The sequence below is a fragment of the Chanos chanos genome, chromosome 12, assembly GCF_902362185.1.
Source record: "Chanos chanos chromosome 12, fChaCha1.1, whole genome shotgun sequence".
Taxonomy (NCBI): Eukaryota; Metazoa; Chordata; class Actinopteri; order Gonorynchiformes; family Chanidae; genus Chanos; species Chanos chanos.
In genome coordinates this window covers 13,189,136-13,216,004 of record NC_044506.1, presented here as the reverse complement: position 1 = coordinate 13,216,004, position 26,869 = coordinate 13,189,136, and the positions used below count along the sequence as shown (strand labels likewise).

Genomic DNA, 26,869 nt, shown 5'->3' with positions numbered 1-26,869 from the left:
CTATGCATGACTGTGAACAGAGATGCTTGAGAGGTCGTTCCTTATAATTTCATTGACTGTAAAGAAAAAAGATTTCTGCATTACACAAACATAATCAAAAGGCATTATCAGTATACATATGCTGCTTCACACATTGTTCATAGTGAAAATAAACTAGGAGTTGAGGCTCAGGCATAGACAGCAAAAACTTTGACCAGTGCATTGATATATTTTCAAAAGCCTCAATGACAGCTGATTTTTACTGGATTTTTTTCTTGATGACCGATTGTCTGAGAAATGAACATACTTTAAAAATTTCTAGTGTGTAAAGATTTTCCATGTATTTTTCAAAATGTCTCAAAAATCATTGAGAATATTGGACCTCTACCCCAAGACATAGGTCAACAATGTCTGGCGAGTTTCATCATATCGCAAATAGCATGTGTGCATAGGTTATGATTCAGCTTCCTTGTGGTGATAATGTAGTTATGACCAATACTAGTGTACACTAGTGAAGCTCAGTCAAGCGCACACAGTTATATAAGGGATAAGTGGTGTCCCATTGGACTCATCCTATCATGAAAGAATGAGTTTGAAATGTCATGTGGTTGACTGAGAGAGGATGCTGCTTCATGCCCTCTAAAGAAGATCCCAGCACTCCAGTATATGTTGCCTTCCTGCTTGCTGCCAGTCTCTCACAGTTCCCACACTCCAGTAGCCCTACTGTCTCTATCAGCTGTGTTCTTTGGCCGATGAGAGGGAAATGACAAAACACAGCTATGGCTAAACAAACAGCAAGGCACTTATAGGTCTTGTGATAACAGAAAGACAGGATGAAGCAACCTCTTGGTATTGGCATGCTAACCCACCCTTAGAGTGCTTGGTACCACCCAGCTCGACCTATCTTTGCTGGATTCTCTGCGCCAGACTATCTTGTTAATAATAATTAAAAAAAAAAATCAGTTTAGCTTGTGTTCAACAGTAACTGCTTATCTTGCTGCTAACTCAAGCGCTGTTAGCTTCTAGATGGACTTGAGCATGTCCACTCTCTTGAGGGACAGTGATGACCCCCATCTGCATGATACTGAATATCAGTCTCCATATCAGTTTCAGGACAATGCATTCCTCTCCTATTACAACAGCTAAAAAGAGGGTCAAGCGCCTGTTGCATTCTTTAACATTGACGTAAGCACCTGCAAAGCACTTCATTGTGAATGAATCGGACCATCTGCAGTTTCTCTCACACAGAATATCTAAGAGATCAGCCTCAAAATAAGTACTAAACAGTCCTCAAAAATAAGATTTCAAATATGATGACAAAACATTTCAAAGAGGGGCAACAGTACTAACTAGATTTGGAAGCATAGAGTAAGAGATGTTTTGAAATTCATGATTTGTTTTCATGATACGTCCTCCTTTGGGAGTTTTCCATGTCTTCCTTTTATTTGGGTCTGATTTTTATGTCACAAAAAACATAGTTTAAGTAAAAAAAAAAGACACATTAGCCTTTGTGGAGGAACTCACCTAAATGAGACACACCAATTGGAATAAATGACTCATTAAAGACTTTCTTCAACTTACTTCACGTAAGAGGCTTATCACTGTCTCACATCCTGTTTTGGACTTTGTGCAAATTTGGTTCTGTGCCACTGTACTAGTAATACAACCTCAATCCAAACTCTGCATTTTAAAAATTTTAAACTAGTGCTTCATGCAGCTCCAAGGAGCGATAGCAGAATTCGGCCATGTGAGCAAAGGAGGTGGGAGAGCTTTCCTGTAGAGCTTCTCACAGCCAAGCCTGGGAGGCCTGCTGAGGAATCCCCTCTAAATGAACTGGGCCTGGCGCCCCTACAGCCAACAGCCCTGGAGGAAGAACAGCAGCCTGGAAGGCTGACATTCCCCATGAACAATAGAGCGGCCTCTTTTATCTGCCTGTGTGTTGCCACCCAACCCTTTACAAGCCAGGTTTGACATAGCCATGTCCCGTACTCTCTTTCCCAGCTTCCTGTCACGCTGTGGTCAACAGGGTGTGTGCAATCCAGTGCTTCTCCAGAGGTAGAGACAGAAGTGAAAACATACAGCCAGTAGTCATTAGTGTTTCGATCGCAATGTGATCACTCATCAGTATAGACAAAGAAAGTGAATTATCATACTCTGGATCATCACTTCTGAGGAAATACTTGGCAATCATGTTCACAGAATGAATTAGTAGTATTTCTGACACTCATGCATTTGTGGAATACTGAAGACTGGAGAAATGAAGGAATATCGACATTTTCTCTTGTTTGAAAACATACATTCCTGCATAACACCATCTGGCTACTGATAAGGGCACATATGGTCACTGGAAAGCAGGAAAAAAGACTGCGATACATAGAACAGAAATCACACATAAACATCGCCAAAACACAAGTGCATGCTGAAATAATTAGGCGATTTTGAGGGGTAGGAGGATTTGATGGCAATACGTCTTCATGAGGAATTTGGCAAGTGTTGCTAACCGTCATGGGAGTTAGGACATTAATATCCTGGTCCCTTGAATCACAAGGTTCTCATCTGTCAAAACACAGGATTTAAAATACCTGTCTGGCTGCATCACTACACTAAAATTTAATCAGCATAATATATCATAAATGGGTCATTCCAAAACTCCTCTCAGATTTGAATAACAACTGAACAGAAGAGTAGAGCTCAGATTTGAAGAGTAGGTAGATTTGATAATGGGAACAGGAGAGCTACCCTTACTTTCATATCTATGTATTAGCCTCTGCTTTCAGCTGCTTTCAACCTCTGCTAATTCAACTTATTATTCAGCTTTATTTTGTCCAAAGCCAAGCCGTATCAGTGAAGAAAAACTCACTGTTGTGTAATATAACAATCCACTTATGTCAGAGCAAATAACAGTATTGCTCAAAAAAGTAATGCACCAGTAATGCATGAGACTTAAATTAGTTTTCTGTAAGTTATTTGTAATTTTATGAGCCAGACTTTATTGTGAGATGACCACTTTCTCAGTTTTTGCCACGTGTTCAATGCAGTCCGGAGTCAGAGAAACTCAGAATGCCGTCATTCCAATGAGCTGTCTGGCTATCACCTCTCCTGGATCTGCTGACTCTTAGATGGTCATCCAAACCTCAAAACAACAAGAGACCATTTTGGCTCTAGTGCCTCAATACATGGATCATCAAGACATCAGCCTCAGGCTAATATGGTATGCATTTACGCTTTCCAAAAAGCAAGCACGGAATAGGAAATGAATGAATGAGGGTATTTTATCTTAATTTCAGAAAGGCTTTTGTGTTAGTCACATATGCTAGAGTTTTATTTTCTTACAAGGACATCTAGAATGGTCTACTCTACGTTTCTTTTGTAATCTATTTTGTTTTCTTTCACAATTCCATGATTGGGACAGGCAAATTTCCTAAATTTGTTTGTCAGTTGGTGAGTAGTAATAATGTGACAAGTGCTGTAGACTAAAAAAAAAAACCAAAAACCCGGCGTTCTCTGTGTATTATCAAAATCACTGTCAACCTCTGTTGCCATGGAACATATTTCATTTTGTTGCAACATTTCATGTGAGGGTTCTAATTGAAATACTGCTGCAGCTGATCTGTGCATAAATTGAAAATCCCGCTGTGGCAAAGCAGTGTCGGAACAAAACACAAGAACAACACTTGTTGCATTACATACCAAATTGACATTGGTAATATTTCACTCCAGTAACTTTGGTGGTGCTTTATGGTTAAAGATCTCCTATTGCTTAAATTCTGTCTACTCTACGTCTGTTCTGCTGACCAAGCAGGGCTGATGAAAATTTCACAACTGAATATTAGGGGTCTACTTACTCATTGGAGCCACACAATAATTCTGCAGTACGATAGAACTCAGTGAAATAATTCATATCTACCATTTTCTTCATACAGATCTTTCAGTCAGCAGGTCTTTTATTCATCAGTTTTTTCTGTAAAACAACAGTATGACACTTTCTATGGCTCTGCATGCTTTCGCAGTCTCTTAAATTTAAAATGCACGTTCCACGAGCTGCATAAATGCAATTAATTTCTAATTAATCACAGGAGTTATGACATATTCTGACAATAGAATCATGCATTAATTGTGTGATAAAGAGGCCTTGTGCCTCTGAAGTTGCTGTTGGTACTAAAAGCTGGAAGTGAATTAGTGGATATGAGGTAATCCAGGAACCTGCTTCCTGCCCAATCAGGATAAGCAACAGCTGAAGGTGCCTGATAGAACACAGAGGGTCAGCTTGATCTCAATTTCCAGGAAACGTGAGAAAAATGAACAGCTCCCAAACAATTAGCAAGCCAATGCTGTTTGCCTCATTTAGGTGCCAAAAACCACAACACTGCTTCTATCTTTAAATGTTATAATAAACACGTGATGGGAAGTACAGACTACCCACCAAATTACATGAATTCTGAATGGGACGGCCACCTGCACGTCTAACCCTGGACCAGAACTAACTGGGGGCTATGCCCCTGAGGACTGCCTTAGCACAGCCAAGCCACAAGAAGTGAGACGCTCTTGGCTTGAGAACAGTTACAAAAAGGCAGAATTATTGCCCAGTACAAATAAACGTACAGACTAGTCAATGACTCCCTCTACACTTTCTAACCTATCCCAAGGGCATCACTCTGGGCTTTCACTGGAGTGTATACTGTGGCCTCTGCAGGTCATGCATTGAGCTTGGTGTAATCCCAATGCTGAACACCATAGCACAAGATCTATGGCTTTGGCTGTGGAGCTCTGGAACCCCCATGGGCCACAGGGCTGCAACTGAACCATCCAAGACAGCATGCTTTACAGCGGTGTGGCCCCTCACAGTTAGCTGCTGGAGAGGGCCATGATCTAGGCTTGGAGCCAGTACTCGTAAGAGTTTCCATGAGGAAAGACAGTTGCAACCCCTTTAGAGGGGAGACCAGGGAAAGGTAGACAGAGATCCTTAGAAACAGTCAAACCACGGAAAAGCTATGACAAAAGACAGTGGATTGAGATGTTAGTGATTTCTGTTAAAGGTCATTGGTATTTTAGCTTCTACTATACCAAAACATGGGTTTTCTCTATGTATGAGCCAGTGACTTTTTAAGTATATTTTATGATGGTTAGATGAATTGAACTATTTGATCCATGTGATTGTTTTTCAAAGTACAATCAGCAAATTCAAAAACTGCTGCCGGTGAACATACTGTATGAAGTGTGATTGCATCCAAAAACATTTAAATTTGAAAGCAGTGCTAGAGTAGAATGCTCTCTAATTTCTTTTTTGTTTTGTTTTGTTGGAAGACATGGGCTATGAAGTATTTTTGTTCTCTTTAGTGGCAAATGGTCCAGACACTGTTGCCAAAACTTGGGGTAGGTCATTCAATTTTTTTTAAATCTAAAGTGTGCAACCTAGTACACTAGAAATGGGAACTATCCCATTCACTTAGTAAAGCTAGTGACACCATGCTGGGCCATAGCTAATAATCTGCTTCATTAGGGAGTTGATGACAATTGAAGCTGGGTGTTAGCTAAACAGTTAACTGTTTTAGCTGTGAGAGAACTGTCCTTGTTTAAAACATATGATTTAATGTTGTAAAATATGCCATGTTTTAACTTTCTCCATTGGATGGCAGCATAAATAAGCACATTTTACTCTAACTGCTAAACATAACACTGGTGAAAAATGCCATGTAGGGATTCAATTCATCAGTTCACAAACAGCCATGAGTGTGTAAATACAATCGTGTCAACAATCAGGAAATACTCACCATCATCCAAGTACATCTGGTCCAGTTCTTGTGGCTCCTGTTTGATGTTGACAGTCAGCAAAGAGGTTCCTTCATCCTGCAGAAGGGGTGAGGAGCCACTTCTCACTGGACCCTTAGGCAGTTGGGAGCTTACTGGTATTGTGGTAGCATCAGTGGTTGCCAGAGATGGGGACAGACTATGGCTGGGAGTGAAGGGGAGCTCCGGTGCTGTGCTTGGGGTAGGAGGGAGTGATACTGGAGAAGATGATGCACTGCTTGTTGGGTATAGTATAGATTGTTGGTAGCGTCCGGGTGTGGGTTGGATGGTGGACACATGTGGGATGGGCACAGATTGAGGTCCTGTTGACAGGCACTTGGAGAACTGTGTGGGTGACAGGTCCTGCAGTTTAGGACTGCTACTAGGTGAAGCAGAACAGGGAGGCTTTCCTCCAGGTCTCTGTGGTGGACTAGTTGAATAGGAGGCTGTAACACAGGATCTGTGGTCTGAAGGCATCATGGAGGTCAGCACTTGCTGGGTGTAGTAAGGCTTTGAATGTAAGGCGAGGCCGGAGGCATGCTGTACACACACCTCCGGGAGTTCATAGTCATCATGTGGCTCTGTTTTTATTGTTGGAACTGAGAGAGAGAGAGAGAGAGAGAGAGAGAGAGAGAGAAGAAAATCATGAGAAGAAAGGGAAAAAAAGAGAAAAATGAATAAACACACGTTCCCAGTTCATGTGACTGCATGCGAGTTTGTGCGAGTGAGTGGGTCTGTGGCTAGGATACCCACAGCCAAACAAACATTCTCATCAATGAGACTGTGTGTCTAGGGCTAAGCGCTCCCGCCCAACTGAAACTATTTAAAGAAAGAGAGGAAAAAAGGGATGAATCATCACCACAAGAGACTTCCAGCTGGTTCTACAATAAAAAAGGACTATATTCTTTGGATCTTTCCCTTGTGCTAACATCCAGTAAGCATGAACTATGAAATATTTTGTTGCTACATGAGTTTCATGTAAAACCGTGTTCCACAACTTTTAAATAATGACCTAACAATAAACGACTCCAATTCCAAGTAGTTCAAAAGAAACCTAAATAAAACACCGTGGTGACAAAGGCCCATTAAACAGAATTTCTGGCAGAATGTCGGTCAGGTCAACCACTGCTGATAATTACAAAATAAAAACTATAGAACATGGGGGCAAAATTGCCACAGAACCTGCTTTCTGTGCATTATAGCTGCATAAGCACTGATCCTGGATGTGCCTATAAAGACAGCTTTCAGCAAAAAAGGCAGAGTGGCTTATTTTTAATGTTAACATCTGCTGAAAAATGTAATGGATACAAAGCAAATTAAGGAACCTAGTATTTATGATCATATACTTTACAATTTAGCTTCTCTCTAGACCATTTTACTGCAGAGGAAGGGAACCCCCCATGTACCGCCACTGAGTTTCATTTTATGTGTGGAGATATTCTGAAGGAAGGAGGTGGGGAGAACCCGCATGTACATACAAGCCGAATTATAATGTACCACGCAGCATATAGAAATTAGAATTCTCTATGGGTCATAACAAGATATAGAGAGAAAAGATTACAAAGGCAAAATAACTTTCTTTTCAAAGAAATTTACATCTTGACAGTAGGTCTTTCTCTATGACTGAGCCGACAGCCAAACTACATACCTAAAGAGAAGGCTCTCAATTTTGTTCTAGGTTCTGTCAACAATATCTGGACAAGGGAAGTGTTGAGGCTAGTCAGACTAACCACAAGTCAAGAATAGAACCCAGACACCTTTTTAAGGCCCAGCAAGAGGAAATGAGCCTGCCAGCTCAGCATATGACAGTCTGATGCAGTGCCATGGAGATGAGTAGGACCTGGGCATATGTCTGTCTGCCACATTACCTCAAACTGTTTTTTTAGATATGGAAATACTGCTAGCACTTCGCTTCAGGTGTCCATAAACGCATTCAGCAAGAGTCCATGTGCTCCCAGACTGTTATGAAATCCTTGAGTCATCAGATATTAGTCTGGTCTAAAATTATTGTGCTAAGTACGGTTAGGGTCCTCCTGGTTTGCGAAGTGTATTTCTTAAAATCATAGGATATGATATTTGTAAAACACCAAAGAATCGTGGGCAGGATGTTTTGACCTGGAAAATCTTACTGACTACCTTGAAGACAAACAGGACAAGCAAACAATTTTTCAACGACATTATTGAAAATGCCACTGGTCTCTACTTGTAGGCAAACTACTTGGAATTATGAACACATTTGGTCCTGACACATTCCTCATTACTCTCTGTCCCATTTGAGAGGACAATGAGGCACTTTCAGAGGGGACACGATGGCAGTTCAGTGCCCAAACAGAAGGAGGCTGGATTGGATTATTCTGGAGCTGAGTCAGAACTTTGAACAACCCACCAGTTACGCATTCTAAGCCTGGGGCAATTAGCAGTGGTTTTTACTTTTCAGATGTTGGGTCAGTTTTTATTTCATTTGGCAACCAGTTGGCATTTGAATAATAGCATTCACACACTCAGCTCCACCCTTTTACTGCTTTACACTGCTCCTATAGCCTAACAGGTATGGAAAAGAACAGATTTTATGGAGATGCTTTTTTACAATGGAAAATATGCTCTTGTTGCTTAACTCCTCCCATTAAAAGCACTGGACAGAGAACTTCAGCAAACCTGAATTTATTTTAGTGCCAATTTCATAATAATATTGACTATAACAAATTAAAAGAACGGGAAATTATGACCAAAACAAAGAAAAATAAGTTACCATTTGACGGTAGGTAAGTGAAACGCTGGTATTGGCTCCTCTTCCGCTTGCCATTGCAGACATAAAAGTTCACCTGTACAGGACTGGATAACCGTTGGTTCCGGTAAGGTGGAATTTCCACAAGCAGGATGGTCTGTGGTGACAAAATAATGCAGAAAAGTTACTTCTGTAGTTAAAATCAACCTCAAAAAATAAAAGCAACAGTGTTGCTGGATTTCCACAAATCATCACATAGTGTGAAATCAGTAAATCTTTTCCCACCTCCTGCTATTCTGTAATGATAGTGCTATCATAATAGATAATAGTGCTATCTTGTATTCCTTTGTCAGGTTAGGAGTGGAGAGTCAGACAGGCTACGCAGCAGACAGTGTTGTTTCCACACTTTTCTCTTTGGCTCAGAGTGCATATAGACTGTTTATTTCCCCGGCTCAGCTCCCTACTGTCTCTAGACAGCGGTGAACTTTTGACTGGGGGCTCAGTCTGTGGCCACAGAGATGGAGTCCAGCTTCAGAGGAGGCTCCAGCCTGAACCCTGAAGTGAATGCTCCTCTGAGGTGATTAATGGAGGCACTATACAGTAGCCAAGGAGGAAATTGTACATCTTTTCATACAGGTTAGGTGAGGCTCTGACACTATTCATTTTAATGCGTCATCCACTGTAAAGTTAACACAGATGAAGTAACAACAGCTACAATGAGTATTTTACATTTAAAAGTTTTTCACAAACTTTTCTTTTGCACTGTTTCACTCTGTCCACCTGTATCAATTAATTACTTACTGCTCCCCTTGGCTTCTAATATGTATCTCTAATGTGGTCCTCAACATCTTAAGGTCTGTTGGATTTGTAAGTCTCAACATATGTACTTGTCCTCAGTGAGTCCTTCATTATAGCTCTGGCTCCATTACTCCCTAACCATATATTCAGAATCACCCCATAACAATGTGAATGAGACGGTGATCCGCTAATACAATATTTAACAAAATACTAAAACACTGAATGGCAAATTGTGTTTGGTGGCTTTGGGGAGTATGTGGTTAGGGTGGAATAAATAAATATATAGGAGCACTGAGCTGAGCAAGGCAGGGCAGAAATCAAAGAAGCCCTTGTAAAAAAATGTAGAAAACATTAATACTCCATTCCAACAGATGGTCCCCATTCACTTTTTTTAAGCATTAAAACCAGACATGGAACTCTCTGTCTTAGGCATTAGACAAAGACCTGCTTTCAGAGAATTTACAATTCAGTGATACTGCCCATTCCCACTAATGTGTACAAAAGTTCATGATAACACTTCCAACATAAAATGTAACATGTTGTGGTAAATATACTACAGAATCTGTCCCAGTAGTTTTTTTTTCCTCGTTCAGGACAAATGTCTGCATGTTTTTAAATCCATTTCTTACTTACATAACTGCAGAGGCTTATTGCTATATGTCATCCAAACTCATAAGTCCAGTTTATGAAAGATTGCACATTCGCTTCCGATTCATTACACTGACTTCAAGAAACTGACTGAATTTCGGAAGTGGCCAGACACAGGATGTTTTGACCTTTTTTAAATCACTTAGATTATTTCAGTTCCCCCGGACACATTTTGTGACATTCCAGAGGGAAACAAAATAATGAACATCTAATGCAATCAGATTCTGTGTCAGTTTGCCAGTGTTTAGAATGGATCTCATCCAACAATTTGAGCTTTGGAGAACACTGGCAGAAAATATTTTAACATTGAGAATGCGAATGTGCCAGTTCGTTTGTGTGTATAGAGGGATAGAGCAGGTGTACAGCCTCAGACACACACAGACACTGTCTAATCCCTTGGTCTAAACTGTAGTCCCCAAGCATGCAGTGCATGAGAGAGTCAGCCATAAAGAGAGAAAAGCTCCAGGTGTTTAACACACATACTGCAGACTCCCTGAGAGAGTTTTCCCAGAATCCTCTCACCACAAAGTAATCCTCAGCAGAACAATTTATTTCACAGTTTGTCTCTGAGAGTCTTCACACTGCTCATTCTTTATATGCCTCTATCTCTAGAAAGTCTTAGATTAACCCAACTGTATTTAACGAATTTTGGCACACAATTAGCTATAAGTGAATAAACACAAATAGCAAGTTTCAAAGCCTCAGTTCCTATTTCCTGTCTGCTGTGTTGCTTAAATAAGCCATTCCTTATCAATGACTCATATATAGTTGGATTCGATTAAAAATTTATTTTTGAAACTTACAGACTTTGAGGAGTCCTTGTCAACTTTGGCCTCCATTTCCCATAAGTGATGGCCATCTATAGAATGTGGGGGGAAAATGCATAATGTCAGTACATTTACTTCATCTTGAAAATGTTATATCACACTATCATAGACTTTACATGATCGCAGTACTGTCAATGAAAGGTATTTTATTAGTAGAACACTCAATCCAACAGCAAAACCTGCAAACTTAAGGCCACAGGAGAACTTTGTCTCAGGCAGCCATGTGCTTACATCTTATCCTGAATTCTCCTGACCCAGTTGGGTAAAAAGAAGTCTGATGCAATCTTAATGACCCGAGTGAAGCCGCGGCTCTCAGTGACGTCCCTCCATTGCGGAGGCCCCTTAAGTCATTCCTTTGTGGAATCCCACAGCTCATGACAAATTTTGTCTCAAGAGCCTCAATAAAAGCAATGACCAAATATATTTCACAATAATGAGCAGCCGGTGTCTGGCTCAGTCCGTTCCATCCGAGGCAAGACCTTTCATTTCACTCGTTTTCAAATCTCAGACTTTTGTCATCCTCATTAAAAGGTTTTATTTAACCATTTTAAGCCTAAAGTAGTTGCAGAATACAAACTTTCCCACGCCAGCATTTGGGAACAAAAGAAACATTAAGGCCTAATTTACTAATTTTAACTCAGACATCACTGAACAGACATTTTTAATGGGACAATAAAACCAAGAAAAAAAAACACCACATGGTTTGGTCACAGCAGTGACCTGTCAGCAAAACCACAGAAATGAAATAATAAAATCTCAGAATGTCTGGGAAGAAAAGTGTCATTCTGTGATAGAGCCATATCTTTACCTTGAAATGTCACTCTCATATTTTGAGACATTATGTTTATACATGGACCATGTGTCTTCTCTTCAACATTTAAACCCTTTAAAAGGAAAAAAACAGCAGGAGTCTAAGGTCTGGTGAGGAGAAAAAGAGGGTATCCTTAGGGAAGCCCTATGGTTGGGTTAGTGATGTGGCAATTTCGAGGCTGGTATACAGTTCTGCTCGCTCATTATCGCTTGAGAGAAGCAGGAGGGGACCTCTCCTCTCCTTCGCTCCGTCCTTCCTCTCATTCTCTCCTACTCTGCCCCCTCCCACACTGGGAACTATGCCAAGAGGGGAACCTTAGAGCACTACGTCAAACTGCCAGAAGTAAACATGTTTTTAAGATCTCCCTCTCCTTTTCTTATTTCCTGACTCATTCTCTATTTTGATTTCTGTCTCCCTCTCTCTCTCCCTCTCTCTGTATCCATCCGTCCATCTCCATATCTATGTATTTATTGATCACTATCATTCTCTCTGTATCCATTCACTCTGCATCTATTTATATATGTTTTCATTAATCTTTTTCACTACCCCCGCCCCTCTCTCTCTCTCTCTCTCTCTCTCTCTCTCTCTCTCTCTCCCTCTCTCTCTCTCTCTCTCTCTCTCTCTCTTTCACACACACACACACACACACACACACACACACACACACACACACACACACACACACACACAAACAGGAGCTATGATGAAACTGAGCAATTTGTTGAGGCCTCATAGCCAGGAAAGGGATCGGGCAATAAAAAAGAGTTTTTTGTCATTAGCAGGGGCTCTCTCCTCCAGCTGAGCTGGTCAAGTGCCACATAGCATGCCTGCTTTTCTCAACCCTTTCCCAACATGTGCAAGAGAGTTGATAAGCACAACATGTTCTTTTGGCTCTTAGCATAATCTGAAATATGTTTCTGCTACTGAAAATCATCTAACTTTCTATGTAAGTTACGGAACAGACTCCTCCTAGCCTTATATTCAGAACACACAAAGGAAAAACATAAAATGTTGTGTTTATTTATGATCTCTGCTTAACTTTAAGATATAATAAAAACTGCTGACGCATACGTACAGCTTATAAAGAGTGTAAAATATATCAATGATTAAATACTATTCTTCAGTCAATTTTGCGCAAACAATATGCTATCAAAATCAACAGTACAGATGTCAGCATTATGCAGGACCACTTCACTCCTGCCCACATCCTCTTGCCTTCACTCTCCACAGTTTGGGTGAAAGCCCAGTTATCCATCAGTCAGCCAGCAGCCTCTATCTAGCCACTCAGATAATTATCCTCCCAGTGTAAAAATAACACAGAACGGCCTGAGCCGCTGCTGGAAACACTGCTGTAGTAGTGTCAGTAGATCAGACAGTGTGCAGATCAACTGTTAGAGCTGTAAAGTGAAGTTGCCCCTTGCTGCTGTTCACAGGTCAGCTGTGTTTAACCAACGGAAACCTTGAGCTAATATCCAAACACCTAAATTGTGCTTCACACTCAGTAGATTTATGTTTTTTTACAGAAAGAGCAGTTGATTGTTGCACCGTGCTTGAAATATCTGCAGTGGAACATTTCATCACATCATTGACTTGAAAATAAGGATTAATTAATGGAACGTGTTATGAAGTCAACCTGGCCCTAAATATGCTCTCACAGGTAGAGTCTATTATTACTGATTTGGAAAGGCAATCAAAATGTATTTCTCAAGATTTAACAGTGACACTCCTCAGCCTTATGCCCATCATATACGTCGTCTATACTGACCCCAGATCTGTTCTTAAGGGGTAAAATTCAACCAGTGCACATTTAAAGAAGGAATCAAAAGACTCCTTGTACTGGTAATTGGGGCGGGCCAGAGAAAATTCATTGCCTGAGGCAAACGGCAGGGTGGTGCATGCCCAAAGCTTCCCAAAGACGTACAGTAAACACATACAGATGCTGCACCAGGCTTGTGCACTGCAGCAGCCCTGAATGGACTCCCTTGTCTGAAAAATAGCACAGTCTACATTCTATAACGTCTTACACTGAAGACAGGGACAAGGCTATGGCATGCTAGTCCACTGTCGCCTGGGAGTACATTCCTAATTGCAGCCACACTAAGGCTAGCCAGTTTTCAAGACTGGTTTGATATATAACAGCTACACACTGTTTGAGAAAGTGTTGCCAACTTCTCAAAAGCTGCTTAAACAAACCAAAAATCCTTTTTTCTTCTCTCTGTTATATTTCAATAAAAGCAAAACTTGTATGCTGACATTGTTGTAGTTAATTCAATTTGAACTTGGAATATTATTTTTTTTTTACTGAATTATAATACAAGCAGACCGTTCAGGAATTCTCCAGCAGTTACACATGTAATTGATCTGTTTGTGAGAGCTGTCTTTGTTTTGTGAGGTGCTAAGGGCAGCCAAATCTAAGTGTTACTAAAGTGGAAGGCATTGTTCATTTAGTATGGCCAGTGCAAGCCAGGATTGCCAATTCATCAACTCTACACCAAGGGAAGAGCCTCTCCCACCAATCAGTCCAGGATTAAACAGAGACATGTTCAAAGTTACAAAACAGGGAGCATAGTATACTTCACTTTAGACTCTCTGTTTATAGTTTACCAAGTCCATGCCCTTACATCAGTGCATCAGTGATATATAGTTGGATATAATGAATTATCATTTGAGACTTAATTATTATTTAATAAAGATAAACCAGAGAAGCTGTTTGGCTACAAGTCCAATTTTGATGGTTATGTCACAACTGCAAGTGTATGTACTAATCTCTGTATGTAAATATTCACATTGTCAAGACCGTAAATATCTTTTCATGCCAAGATTATTAACGTCTGTAAGCAAGCATGTGCAATTTGAGATTGAGAATCCTGTTTCTTTTGTCCTCTCTAAAAGCTATCCAGGGGTTTTCTTTCCTGAGATACTGTACCTATTGCTTTATTCAAGTAATTCAAGTATGGGCTTGACATGTTCTAATTTAGATTACCCTTGAAGAATTGAGTTTGGAGACTGCTGGTAGACAGGGTCTGTAGCCAAAATCAACCAGCAGTGTCTGGGTCCGCCCAGGCTGCAGTCAAGCTTATACCTGGCCTGTCTCTCCTTATTCTGGCTGACTCAGAAAGACAGGGAGCCCCAGGTCACTGGTCACAAGGTATTGGCTCTGATGCTATGATACACACTCTTACTCACGCACACACATGCACACACATCCATACACACCCATATGCAAGTGCTCAAACACATCCACACACACCCATCCAATAATACACAAATACACTCAGGCAGAAAAGTAGTTCTACAGCTGAGAAGGTAATGAAGGATCCAGTCCATCCAGATGTGAAATTACTCCTTTTCCACTGGGGAGTTTTTTTGTGTCTGCTTCTCCTCACTCTGTACTAGGATTCCCTACTGTTCCTCAACCTACTCCAATACACACACACACACATGATCACACAGAGATAATTTTATTCATTTAATAGTCTTGGCTAGACAGACTGACAAATCTCTGAACCACAGCTAACCATAAGGCAATAAAATCAATAAATCAGTAATGTTTCACATTCAGTTAATTGTTAACCTCAACGAGAAGCTTTGAGAGTCAGCCAACACTATCAATTACAGTTGGGAAGCGAACCTAAAGAAATATACAGTTATGTAAACTTCACTGTCTGTTAAGATCAGGGCTTATCAGGAGAATCTAGGGACAGGCTCAGGCAGAATGCCTCGTCAGGGTTTCTGATGTTACTTTGATGTCTGAGAGTTCTGGGGCCTAGTACTGATCTCATTGCAAATGCAGACGCCCCCAGCTTTAACGATGCTATCTATGGATGCTATCTCTGCTTTACGTGACGCCTGGAATTTGTGAGCAGACTGCCATTCGAGGTAAAAACCACATCTCCGGGTATGTGTTTTTTTTTTTTTTTTTTGTAGTTGGATAATATATTTAGAAGCAAATATGATAATAAAACAATAGTCAGTTGAATCATTTACATTTCTTACAAAACTGTCCCAAGCCCTGAATTTTACATACCCCTCTGTTTTACAAGATACGGTCTAATCCTAACTTCAGCTCTCATCCTTACCAAATAACATGATAAAAAATAATCCTTTTTTTTCCCTAGTAGCAGCTGTTACATTTAAATGAATACTGCATAATCCTCCAGCTGAGCTGATAGGCTACTCAATGTGAAATGCTACCCAACACTGTGTACGTATCCATCAGAAAGATATTTTAGATGCACGGCAAACAGTGCATGGCAGGATGTCACGTTGTCCTTCAGGAGAGACAGGGATTCCCTCCAGTATGAGTCACAATGTGGGCGACCCCTTCAGCCAAGCATTTATAAACAATGTCTTTGTTCAAAACCATGCCTCCACGTTCTCATTGGAAAGCTGTCTGATTTGGTAAAAATGAACTAAGTACTAAGATTGATCTTGTAGTAACAGGAAACAGAACATTTGTTGAATGTTTTATCAAAACAAATTATGTTTATTATGTGATTTATTTTGTATATATGAAGAGGATAGAATTTTGGAACACATTTATGAAGCAGTTTGTGTTGTTTAACTTATTACTCAAAAGTAATACTTTTAGTATTTTTTTTTTCTTTTTTTTAGGTTTGAGGACAGCTAAACACAAATCTTTTGATAAAAAGGGCTTACAGATTCATCTAGGCATGAAGCGAATTAAACTGGAAATAAGAGCTAGGGTGAATATAAGAGAGTCAATGGAGAGCTAGGAGTGAGCGGCTTAGAATGCTGTGTATATAAAGAGTTACTGTGCTGGGCTGTTGCTGTGCGGAGGCACATGGCAAGATGTGAAGGGAGCCACTAGTGGGCTGGCTGAAGGGTGTTTCCATGCTAGGATTGCCCAAGAATCCACAACGAGTGCCAGACACAGGGAAACCCTCTTGAAAAACAAGAGCACACACCCAAAAGCGCTTGGGTCTGCACATACACACACACATGCAAACACACACGCACACTGACACAGACAAACAAATAAACAAAGAAAGGTACCAGTATTTTTTCAAACCAGCACATTTTCAAAAACAAAAGCACTGGGCTCTTCCAGAACACTGTGTCTTTTTCCACAATTCTTCTTGCGCGGTACTTCTCTTCACAGGTAGAACAATACAATAACTTCCTCCCGCTTTGTTTTCCTCACTCGGGGATATCAAACATGTTTACACTATGTAGCCTTGGCCTCTGCTGCACCTCCTGCCTTTTTTTTTTTCAGAAACCTAATCAAGGAAATTACTGTTTGTAAACCTCAGGTATCAGCATCTGAATGTAGGCACTCCTTTTCCGTAATAAGACACAGACCAAAAAAAAAAAAGTAAAAGAAAAAAAAAAAATCAAAACAAACACTCTAGCACAAGGGACAGCACAGACTGCACATTCTCTATTTGTGATCCATTCCTGGGCTGAGCAGGCAATGGAAACTTCTGGAAATGTAAATCTATTGGGTTAAAAATACAGCACATTAATGTGCACCACATGTGGCACTCTGGCAAAAAGAGGAATATTTTGACGGCAGAAAGGGAAAGAGAGAAAGGAGGGAGTGGTCAGAGTCAGGAGTCAGGGTTTTTCTTTTTTGAGGGGAGACAGAGTGTGCACATGTGCAAACTCTCTCTCTCCCTCTTTCTCTCTCCCTCTCTCTCCTCCCCCCCTCTCTCTTTCTCTAACTCTCTCTCTTTAACAGCGTTGAGCAGCTTATGCTATGAATTTACTCCGGCTGATTCGAGCACACCCACCCGTTCGACCATGTAAACCTATATAGGTTGGACTCTCCTACCTTGGGCTTTCTCCAAAAACACCACCTTGGAGTCAGGCTGGAAGTTGTGTCCATTGAGAAGCATCCTCTCTCCCCCTGTGACTGGGCAGCTTTCCAAACTCTGCTTATCCACCAGGGGCAGCTCCTGTGCGGACCTCTGGGCTAAAGAGCACAGGAGCATGGGGCTGCGAGTGAATTTCATTGCACCTACACCCCCCTGCCTGGTCGTAAGGCATTTTATGTTACGTAATGCCTCAGTTACAGGCTATGAGATATCAAGGGAGTAAAAGCTTTTTTTGAAGTCATTTGGAATCATTCTGCTCCCTTGAAACACATGTAATCAGAGCACTTCACATCAGAATGTACTTTCAGTAAATTAACCTTAATTCTATTGTGATTCCATCACATATCTTTATTAGTCAAGGGGTATCTGATGAACAGGAAACAATCAGCTTTTTAATAACTCACATTTTTACCACAGTAACGCATCCTGAAGCATAAATAGCATCCCTGTGGACCCATATCCTGCTCTCCATCTAATCCTTTAGCCCCAGTTTGAATCACCATCATTGGCACATTCACAAAGAGAAGCATCAAAAGCAAACTTCACTCTCCATATAATCTACTCTGTCACAAAAAGGTCTGGGAACAATACCTACCAGTAATTTTGCTGATATTGACAAAATCACTTAAGCTTTCAATAAGTTACTGGCTGTGAACCAGCGACCACTCACTTAAATTTTATGAACTGTGATCATTGTTTTGGAGCTGTTTCTCATTTACCTCATAGCAGTAGACTTAATATGGCAAATTTCAAAGTTGAAAACAGACCTTTCACGGAGAGAATATCTCAGATAAACTGGCTGTAACTATAGAATTCCAAGCCCACTGATATGCTTTGAGCCTGAATGAACATTAATATTAGCCCCCTTACTGAGCACAACAGGTATTCTCCTGACTGATTTAAAGTTGCAAAAACCTTCTTCAGTTTAATCCCTTTATCCTCACCTTATCCTAACCGTATCCTTAATTTATTCTTATCCTTGCTTTAACCATAGTTGAGATGGATATTACAGCATACCTCGAATGTTTCAACTAACTCACAAAGCACGCTTAGAATATTAAAAAAATGAATAATTAAAAATAGTAAACAGATTAAATGTTCTGCCCACGCCAAGGAAATGGCTACCTGCCATTTAGTACAGTTGGTCTCTCCCAAAGTTCTACCAAAATATTTTAAAACTTTCAAACTCCTCAACAACAAAATGTTATATACTGTAGAGCAGGCTAATATTAAAGCGCTGTTTGCTTATTTCTACAGCCTCCAAAACATAACAGTTCCTTTTGTAAGTTAGGTTACTGTATATACACTTTTAAAAAACTTTTGCAACACAATTTTCACATTAAATAATTTAATCCTGAGAAGTTTCTGGTCGACTATTAAAGCTTTTGGTGGGTATGTATGCATTGTTTGAGATATGTCAGTGGATGTTCACTCACAGCACTCAATAGGATTGGATGCAACCTGAAGGGACACAGTCCTGCCATTAGGTTGATTGATGTGAACTCGGAACACCATCCTCACACGTGTGTTCTTCCTCCCAATGTCTGTCTCGCCCTTCCGTAACTCTATGTCTGAGTTACGCAGTTTCAAAATCCCTGCGCAGTCAATGCTGTAACATAGAAGAAAGAGAGATACTTATTTTAGCTTGCATAGAACATTTTCTTAGGACCTCTGCCTTCCTTCAAAAGCAGAGATCAGAAAACATGAATCATTTAGCAAACAGTTTTTGAGTGGTGAAAAGCCCCAGAAATAGCTTGTGTCGCTCCTTGTCTTCTGACCTTTCTTCCATAATATAGCAGTGCCAAGGAACATTTATCCAACACTTCATAAATGTCTTGTGTCTCACCCTTCATTCATTCTGTTCTCTTAATATAAAAGCCGCTCCGAACTGTTTTTTTTCTATATGGCTAACTCAGACTACAGACAACTAATATCCATCACTCATCATGGTTTTGGCAAGAAAGCAGTCTGAGTCACTCGGGTCTGTTGAATGGGAGTTTGAACAGTCTGATTGCAAGAAAGGGAAACTTTACATCAAATGAATCACAGGGCATTCACCACACACTGAAATGAAGACTAATGAGCAATTAGAAATATTTCAGTAACAATGGGACTATAAGTGATTCCTCTATTCTCTATTTTACGTTTTTTTAATAAATGTATCATTTGTCCTTAATGGTTAATAGCAATATCAGAATAATTTATGGTCTAAATGATTCAAGCAAGAGGACAGTGATAGTTCAAGATATGTACTGAAATATATAACCATGCATAAAATGTAAGCCAAAAAATCATAAAATAAAACACTGAATTACAATGGGTGTATTACTCATTTCAAGACCAGGAGATTTAATGGTTTTTGGAACATATGAGAAATGTATCAGCTCCAAGCAATTTAGAACACCTTCCCAAAAGCATGAAACATGATATTCACTGAATGGATTGTATAAGCTTATTCAAGTGTTACATCCATTAATGTCTAGAAAAACTGCTGAGCATTGCAGCCTGCTACTGCCTGAAGCTCAGGCCAAACCCTATGGCCTTTTAACAACCCTACCGAGATCCAAAGGGCTCCTGTAACTTGAGTCTTGGAGCTTATATGAGGGAAACCCACTGCTCTGGGACTCCTGCTATGAGACTCCACACTCGCTACCATACAAACATATTTTACATAGCAACTGCTGCAAAGCAGATTTTCAATCTACATTTTGAATGTCTTGATAATTCTTTTTGTGCATTTATGGCAGTTCTAATGGACAAATGAAGTAATGCACATATGCACATATGCACACATGCCCACATGCCTGCATGCACACACATGCACGCGCACACACACACACGCACAGATACTCACATGGCCCTCATGTTGCTCTCAGGCAGCAAAGGAATCTCCAGCACCTTGGTGTTGGACTGCATGACCTCGTGACTGGGTGTGGACACAGTTTTGCCTGTGATGCGGTGGACTTGGTAGAAGGCGTGTGGTCGAAGCAGTCGGTCATCTGCAGTCCCAATGAACAGCTGCAGAGTAAGGGGCTCACTCTCCATGTAGCCATGAAGCTGGTGATACATACCAACAAACATCAGGCTGAACACTCCATTTCTGCTTGTATATATTGATTACATGGGCATGCTAATCACTACTTTCGAAAAAGTGTAAGGTTTTGTGTAAGCGCTCTGCTGACAGTAAGATGTGGTGGTGAAAATAAACTCTTTATTACGTAGAAAGTATATCTAACTCTGTGTAAAATATGGTTAAATTAAAAATAAACATATATACCTCTCTGCCTCTTTACTTACCCCCTTATATAGCCATAGAGAGGTAAATAAAGATACCATAGATTTAGTTATTTCTCTTCCTTCAGAACTGATTTACTGTCCTGCCAACTTAAATTCTGACTTTTGCCAATATTATCAAAACAATAAATTTTATCTCAGTAGCAGCACATAAGAGCATAAAACGGTCAACATGCCTGTCAAACAGCTCCAAGATAAACAAACAAACAGAGGTGCTGTTTGACACAAGGCCTGTAGCTAAGCAACCAAAATAACCCAGGGAGCTGGGGAAGTGCACAAAATTACACCACTTTGAAACTCCAGCTAAGACACCACTCAGCACACATACTATCAGTACGCTTACAGCTACAAACTGAATATACAGTATGAGAACAAAGATTTAAAAAAGAAAGAGAAATATTAAACATAGCCACTGATTGGCTTAGGAATATCTGCAACATTGTGGTCACACACTATGTGGCTTGTATGTATTGATTCAAATTTGACTAATCTGTTGTTTATGAGACACAAACTCTTACCAAGCAAATATATGGTTAGACAAGCTGGATATGTATTTGGCACATGGAGCTCCCCAGAGAAATGATATGGGAGTGTAAGATCCTGAAATATTTGTGAATAAAGATGGGGACATTTTACAGCCCCATATCTTTAATTAGTCAGGCAATAGAGAGAGCATGAAAGAGTGAGAGAGAAGGCAACCCGTCGTGAGAGCAAAGGCTCCCCTCCCTTCATCCTATTATCACCCACTAGAGGAATTTCAAGACTTTGCTCATGGCACAGAGGATAAAACCTCCCATCCACATCTCCAATCTGTTAAAGATCAGTTCTCGCTGTCTGAAGCACAGAAAAAAGAAACACTCTGTGTCCTACAAAATACTAAAGTACAAAAAATATGATCTCGTATAACATGGCATTCTACAGTTTATGTATTGACATTTGAGACACCATAACATTACAGTATGAGACCCACTAATCATTAGATTCTGTACTGTGCTTGAAAACATGTTTGGACTTCTGCTTGACCTTTTCCTGTTGAATAGGGTATCTTACTACAGGAAAGTTTTTCCATCTGTCATGTGCAATCATTTGATACCTTTTTTTAAACAGTCATGCTAAGATGAATCAAATATCAAATACATTTTGGGGTAAAAATATCAGATTGGAAAATCAGTCAGAGGTAATGATCAAACCATGTCAGCTGAGCAAAGTGCGTCAGGCAGCTCTACTCAGACCAAAAGACAAATGTAAATTTAAGAATTCCGTCATATTTTCCAGTTACCATACTCTTTCTGTTGACAGAGCCATTCTTTGGAGGTCTTAGTTCCTCTGAGAGCAGAGCACAAACATAGAAACACATAACTGCGGTGGGGTGAACATGCTTCAAGAGATCATGTTCCTGTCTGCCATTTACTTAATGGCGCATGTGGTTCAACGGCAGCTTTGCTATGAAGAGAAAAAAAAAAGGAGAAACCACCAGTGCTTGGCTGGGGATGGCAAAGCTTCCAGAACAAACTCGGACCATTGGCTAAGGCATGGGGGAAGCACCAAGGAGGTTAGCTGGACGAGGTCCAGAGTGGAGAGCTCGCTCTCTAATCTGGAGGTTTACCGGATGGGGCGGCCTTCGTTGAGGCTCATGCTAACGTCCCCCCATGAGTCTGCCAGAAACGTGTGCGGTTGAGACTGAACGCCTCCAGAAAATGATGTCGCCTATGATGTCAGCGCTACGCTGGGAGCTTTCTTAAACAAAAGCAGCCTGTGCATTCGAGCAGAAACTGTGGTAGGTTTTTTAAAGAATTGAGTGAGAACCGTGGTTCTTACGAAGAGAGTAGCATTGAGCCATGTGTTGGATATCATTTACACCTCGTAAAGCTGGTCTAGAATATCCAGCCAGCACAGATGTGTATGGAGGTGTTCAAAGATGTCAAGTTTTTCAACAGACTCAAACACACTTGACTCTGTTTCTCTTTTGCATCTCTTGAGGAACATTTCAACAGAATGGTCTCTAGACTATGGCTATGACACAAAAAGGCGTGTGGTCACACCGAAAAGACATCCAGCAACATTTCCAGCTGTGTAACTTACACTCTCAGTCCATTCATGACCCATGCTGACCACTGAACTGGTAGAGTGACTGACCATGATTAAGCCATAATTCTGAGTCACTAGTGTCTGGTAAGGAACTGAGTGGACAGGAATGGCATCAAGACATGAAAATGTATCGTATTGAAATCAGACTGCAGGAACTGGGGCACTATATTTTAGTTCAAATAATCTTACCGTTCAAGTTGACAACAAAACCATGAAAAAGCATCAAAGATAAAAGCTGACTATAACTTATCATTCAAGGCCAAAACAAGGTCTGACAAAAAATTGTTTTTGCAGTTTACAGTTAACATGAACATTAATGAATAATGAATATGAATATCAAACAATTAGCAGATATAAATAAGGTATTATAAATTCTCAAGGTAATATGATTACTGTCAGTAATACCTGCACAACAGGATGCCCTCCTGCTAATGCCTTTACAGCCCCTCGACTTCCCTCTGTCTCATAATGGGCGCGGTGGTGAGATTTGGGCTGCACCTCAATCTGCAAACTGTACGGTCCTGAGCTAGAGGGCAGCTGCCAGTCAAGAGCTGGCAGAGTTGGGCTTGAAATGAGATAAAGAGGCATTTTTAAAACTAATGTTATAGGAGAAACATCTATGCATCTTTCATGGCTCTGCCTCTACCACAACAAAGTGTAAAAAATCCACCGTGTATGGCATGCTCATCAAGTGCTATTATCATATAAAGTGCCTATTGCTAGGGTCCCCCAAACATTTTTTAAAAAATATCCACTATTTAAATAATAAATGAAATACAAATTTGCTGGCACAGTGGTTCAGGTGGAGGTTTATGCAGCATGAAATCAACAGCCTAGAAAAATATTAATACTTAGCATTCCTGTGACTATTGTTAATATAAAATATATCCTTCATACCTTATGTAAGGCTTTGGCTTTGACCAAGAGTATGGGTGTTGGGGCACATCTAGAAATCCACTGCAGTAGCTCTCTTTTTTGAAAGGCAAACGGGAGAGCGAATAGTCCTCTTGAAAAAGATCTGCAGTGCCGGTTTCCTCTCCTCCTGGCTCGACCTTAAGGCTCATTGAGGCTGTGTGTTCTGCACTAGTCTTACGAGCCTTCAGTGGGACTCCCTCTCCAAGATCCGTCACAACGTCTGTGGTTAGCGCGTTAATGGCTGCTACAATCGCTGAGTTGGTGTACTGGTTAGTGTTGGGCAGCCAGTTGTCATCAGTCACACTAAGACGGGGAGAAGTGTGTGGAGAAGGTGCAGGTGACTGGTTTGGAGAGTATGGATGATATTTGTGAGAAGAACTGCCATTGAAGCTGTATTTCCGCTTCCCACCACAAGGGGAGCTGGGTCTTGAACCACGTGAGCTCATCCAGCTTTCATCTGTGACACTGGTGCGTGGGGAACCAGATGGCGAACGCCGTGGGGAGGCACCAAGGTTGCAAGAGTGCAGTGAAGAGGATCCTTTAGGAGATACACATGGTGACTGCCAAGGTGAATTTTGTGGAGAATTGTCATAATTATAGGAGCAACCTGACTCATAGGATGAAGCTTCAGAGTGGCAGCTTCGAGAAGACACACTACTAGCTGGACTAAGGCAGCTAGGGTCACGGTAGCCATCAGCACTGGGCAAGCTCAGTGTGACAATGGAGTTGACCCGTTTGGTCACAGGCATGCTGCTCTCCTCCACCTCTTCCTCAGAGAACTGGCCATAGGCTGTGATCTCGATGCGTGGACTCTCCAGAGTTGGAGCACCATTGGCTCGCGTGCTAGAAGACTGGCAATATCCTGCATTGCTCATATCACCGTGAGGAGAAAAAGAGGGTGGTTGACTGACAGAGACTGATATTGCTGGGCTAGACTGGAGGTTGTGGTACTGAGAGGTCATGCAGGGGTTGCCGAGAGGAAGGGACAGGCTGACATTTGGAGTATAGTTGTATGCGTCTAGAGAAAAACAAAAACATTGCATACATTACATTTTCATCTAACAAGTCAAAATTGTGGAATGTGGTAGCCTTCAAAAATGGTGTGTTGCAAGACAGACTTACTAATAACAAAACACAAAGCAATAAAAATTCTCAGCACTGTTAAACACAACATTGAGGATTGGATACTTCTACAGATATTGCATATTTTAACCGGTCTAAACATTCAAATACTTCTTAAATCTTTAATCTTCATAAATAATCATTTCAGATGTTTTTTTTTTATTTTTGAGAGGAAGAAATCATTTTCGTGACAGTGTTGTATTTCCTAACAAACAAACAAATAAATTAACTCACTCTACCACACAAGTTAGCCTTAGCCTCTGAACGGGAACCAACGTGAGTGACAGACAACTACTGGACCAATGGAAACCATATATTAAAAATATCAACCCGAGCACCAAAACACACAGATTACCAATGTTGATTTTCAGTCTTTATGGGACTCTGAAATCAGATGTGTTTAATGATAATTATGCCTCCGATGTCCCTCACTGTGGCTCCTTTGCTGAGGCTATGGCAAAGTTGCATGGTGGGGTGGGGAATTTTATTCACTATACATTTGTTAGTTTGTTTGTGTTTGGAACAAAAATATAGTTACAAAAATGATTTGTGATACTGATTACATGAGACTTTGGCCAAGGGACACATACCACTTAGGGTGTAAAATATCAGTTAAGGACTACAAATAGTTAAAATAATCAGTTGATTACCTAACCAATACTTTGTTGCCATTTACTGTTCTTTCTGTTATTAGCCTCTGACCCCTCATAATTAAATGTCATTGACCATTTACAATTCATATGCAAATTTGTATTTGTCTATAATAGCTAAAACTGCAATGGTTCCTTGGGATACACTTTTACTGTCTCCCAGCTGCTCTGTAAATTTGAAACCATTTTCAAAAGACCCACGATTTTTTTAAAGAAATAATCGTATTTTAAAATGGCCATGATAGCTACAATGGATTTGAAAAACTCGTCCCTTAACAAGACGTTTATGACATAAACTATCCATATTTCATCATGATGGTTGTTTTCTCACATGTCTGAAACTGCAGGTGCATTCTACAGAGGGGTGCAGATTCACAGCTGAATTACATAACTGCAGACAGACGAGCAATTTAACAGAAATCTGGTGAGAGTACTCCTCCACGAGTGGCTCCTGTCTGTCTGTTATAAATTATGCGCCTTGTTGTGAGCAAAGTTAGAAGAGGAAATTAATAACAGACTACTACAAAACCCCGCCCACACACAGTCCTTGACAGAGTGCAGCAGGGCCCTTGAAAAGCAACTCGAATTAAAATCACATATAGAAAAGAGAGAGAGAAAAAATCTGGTTTCTCATGAAACCCATATCACACGCATTCAGAAATGTATGAAAATGCTTCGCTGACTAGGGGAATTCATGAGTTAAATTTCGACTGCAAGTTGAGTTAAGAAAATTGTTGTAAATTGCTTTCCATGAAGCTTTCTGCAAAAGTTAAAAAACCTTTGATTTGCCATGCTAAGCGCCATACTCCATACACGTCACGCCCACCACTCCCCAATATGCAGAGGAAAACGCTATTCAAATATCTCTCAGTGCCCACGTTAGACGAGAGCGAGCCCATGTCAGCGGAGACGTACACGATGGAAGCAGTAGCTCCAGTGGGGGAAAAAAAACATTTTAGGAAAAAGTTCAGAAGTCTAACCTACATGTAACATGTGACAGATGGGTAAGTGAACTAAATAGGATGTATTTTGTCAACGAATAGAAGTCTAAACGCAAATCAAGAAAATAAGAAATGGTGTGTAATTACCATTTCTGTCGACTTTTAATAAACATCAATACTATTCTTACCTTCTTCTGCGGATTTCATGGTGATGAAGACAGATCAAGCTTTTTTCTTCTTTCCCGAATAGTTTTCCTTTTATTTACAGCGACGTTCTGCTACAGCAGTAACGGTCCAGAGTTATCCAAAACGCAAAGTAGTAGCTTGTGAGTACTACCCTTTCTCCATAAAATGACAGCTCCAAACAAATTTCACCCAAAAAAGAAAAACAAACAAAAGCAAACAAAACAACGACCACAAAAAATTACCACATATAAATATATTGTC

At 40.5% G+C, this 26,869-nt stretch overlaps 1 protein-coding gene across 1 annotated transcript; it reads right to left on the bottom strand.

Moving 5' to 3' along the window:
- Positions 1-26,629, bottom strand: nfatc1 (nuclear factor of activated T cells 1). Its single transcript, XM_030789198.1, has 10 exons — positions 26,611-26,629; positions 23,692-24,727; positions 23,200-23,359; positions 20,267-20,469; positions 18,849-19,021; positions 17,370-17,510; positions 10,741-10,796; positions 8,516-8,648; positions 5,751-6,365; positions 1-56 (listed from the first exon to the last, which is right to left on the bottom strand). The coding sequence occupies exons 1-10, from the start codon at positions 26,627-26,629 to the stop codon at positions 1-3; spliced, it is 2,592 nt and encodes an 863-aa protein (XP_030645058.1).
- Between the last annotated feature and the right edge of the window lie 240 nt (positions 26,630-26,869).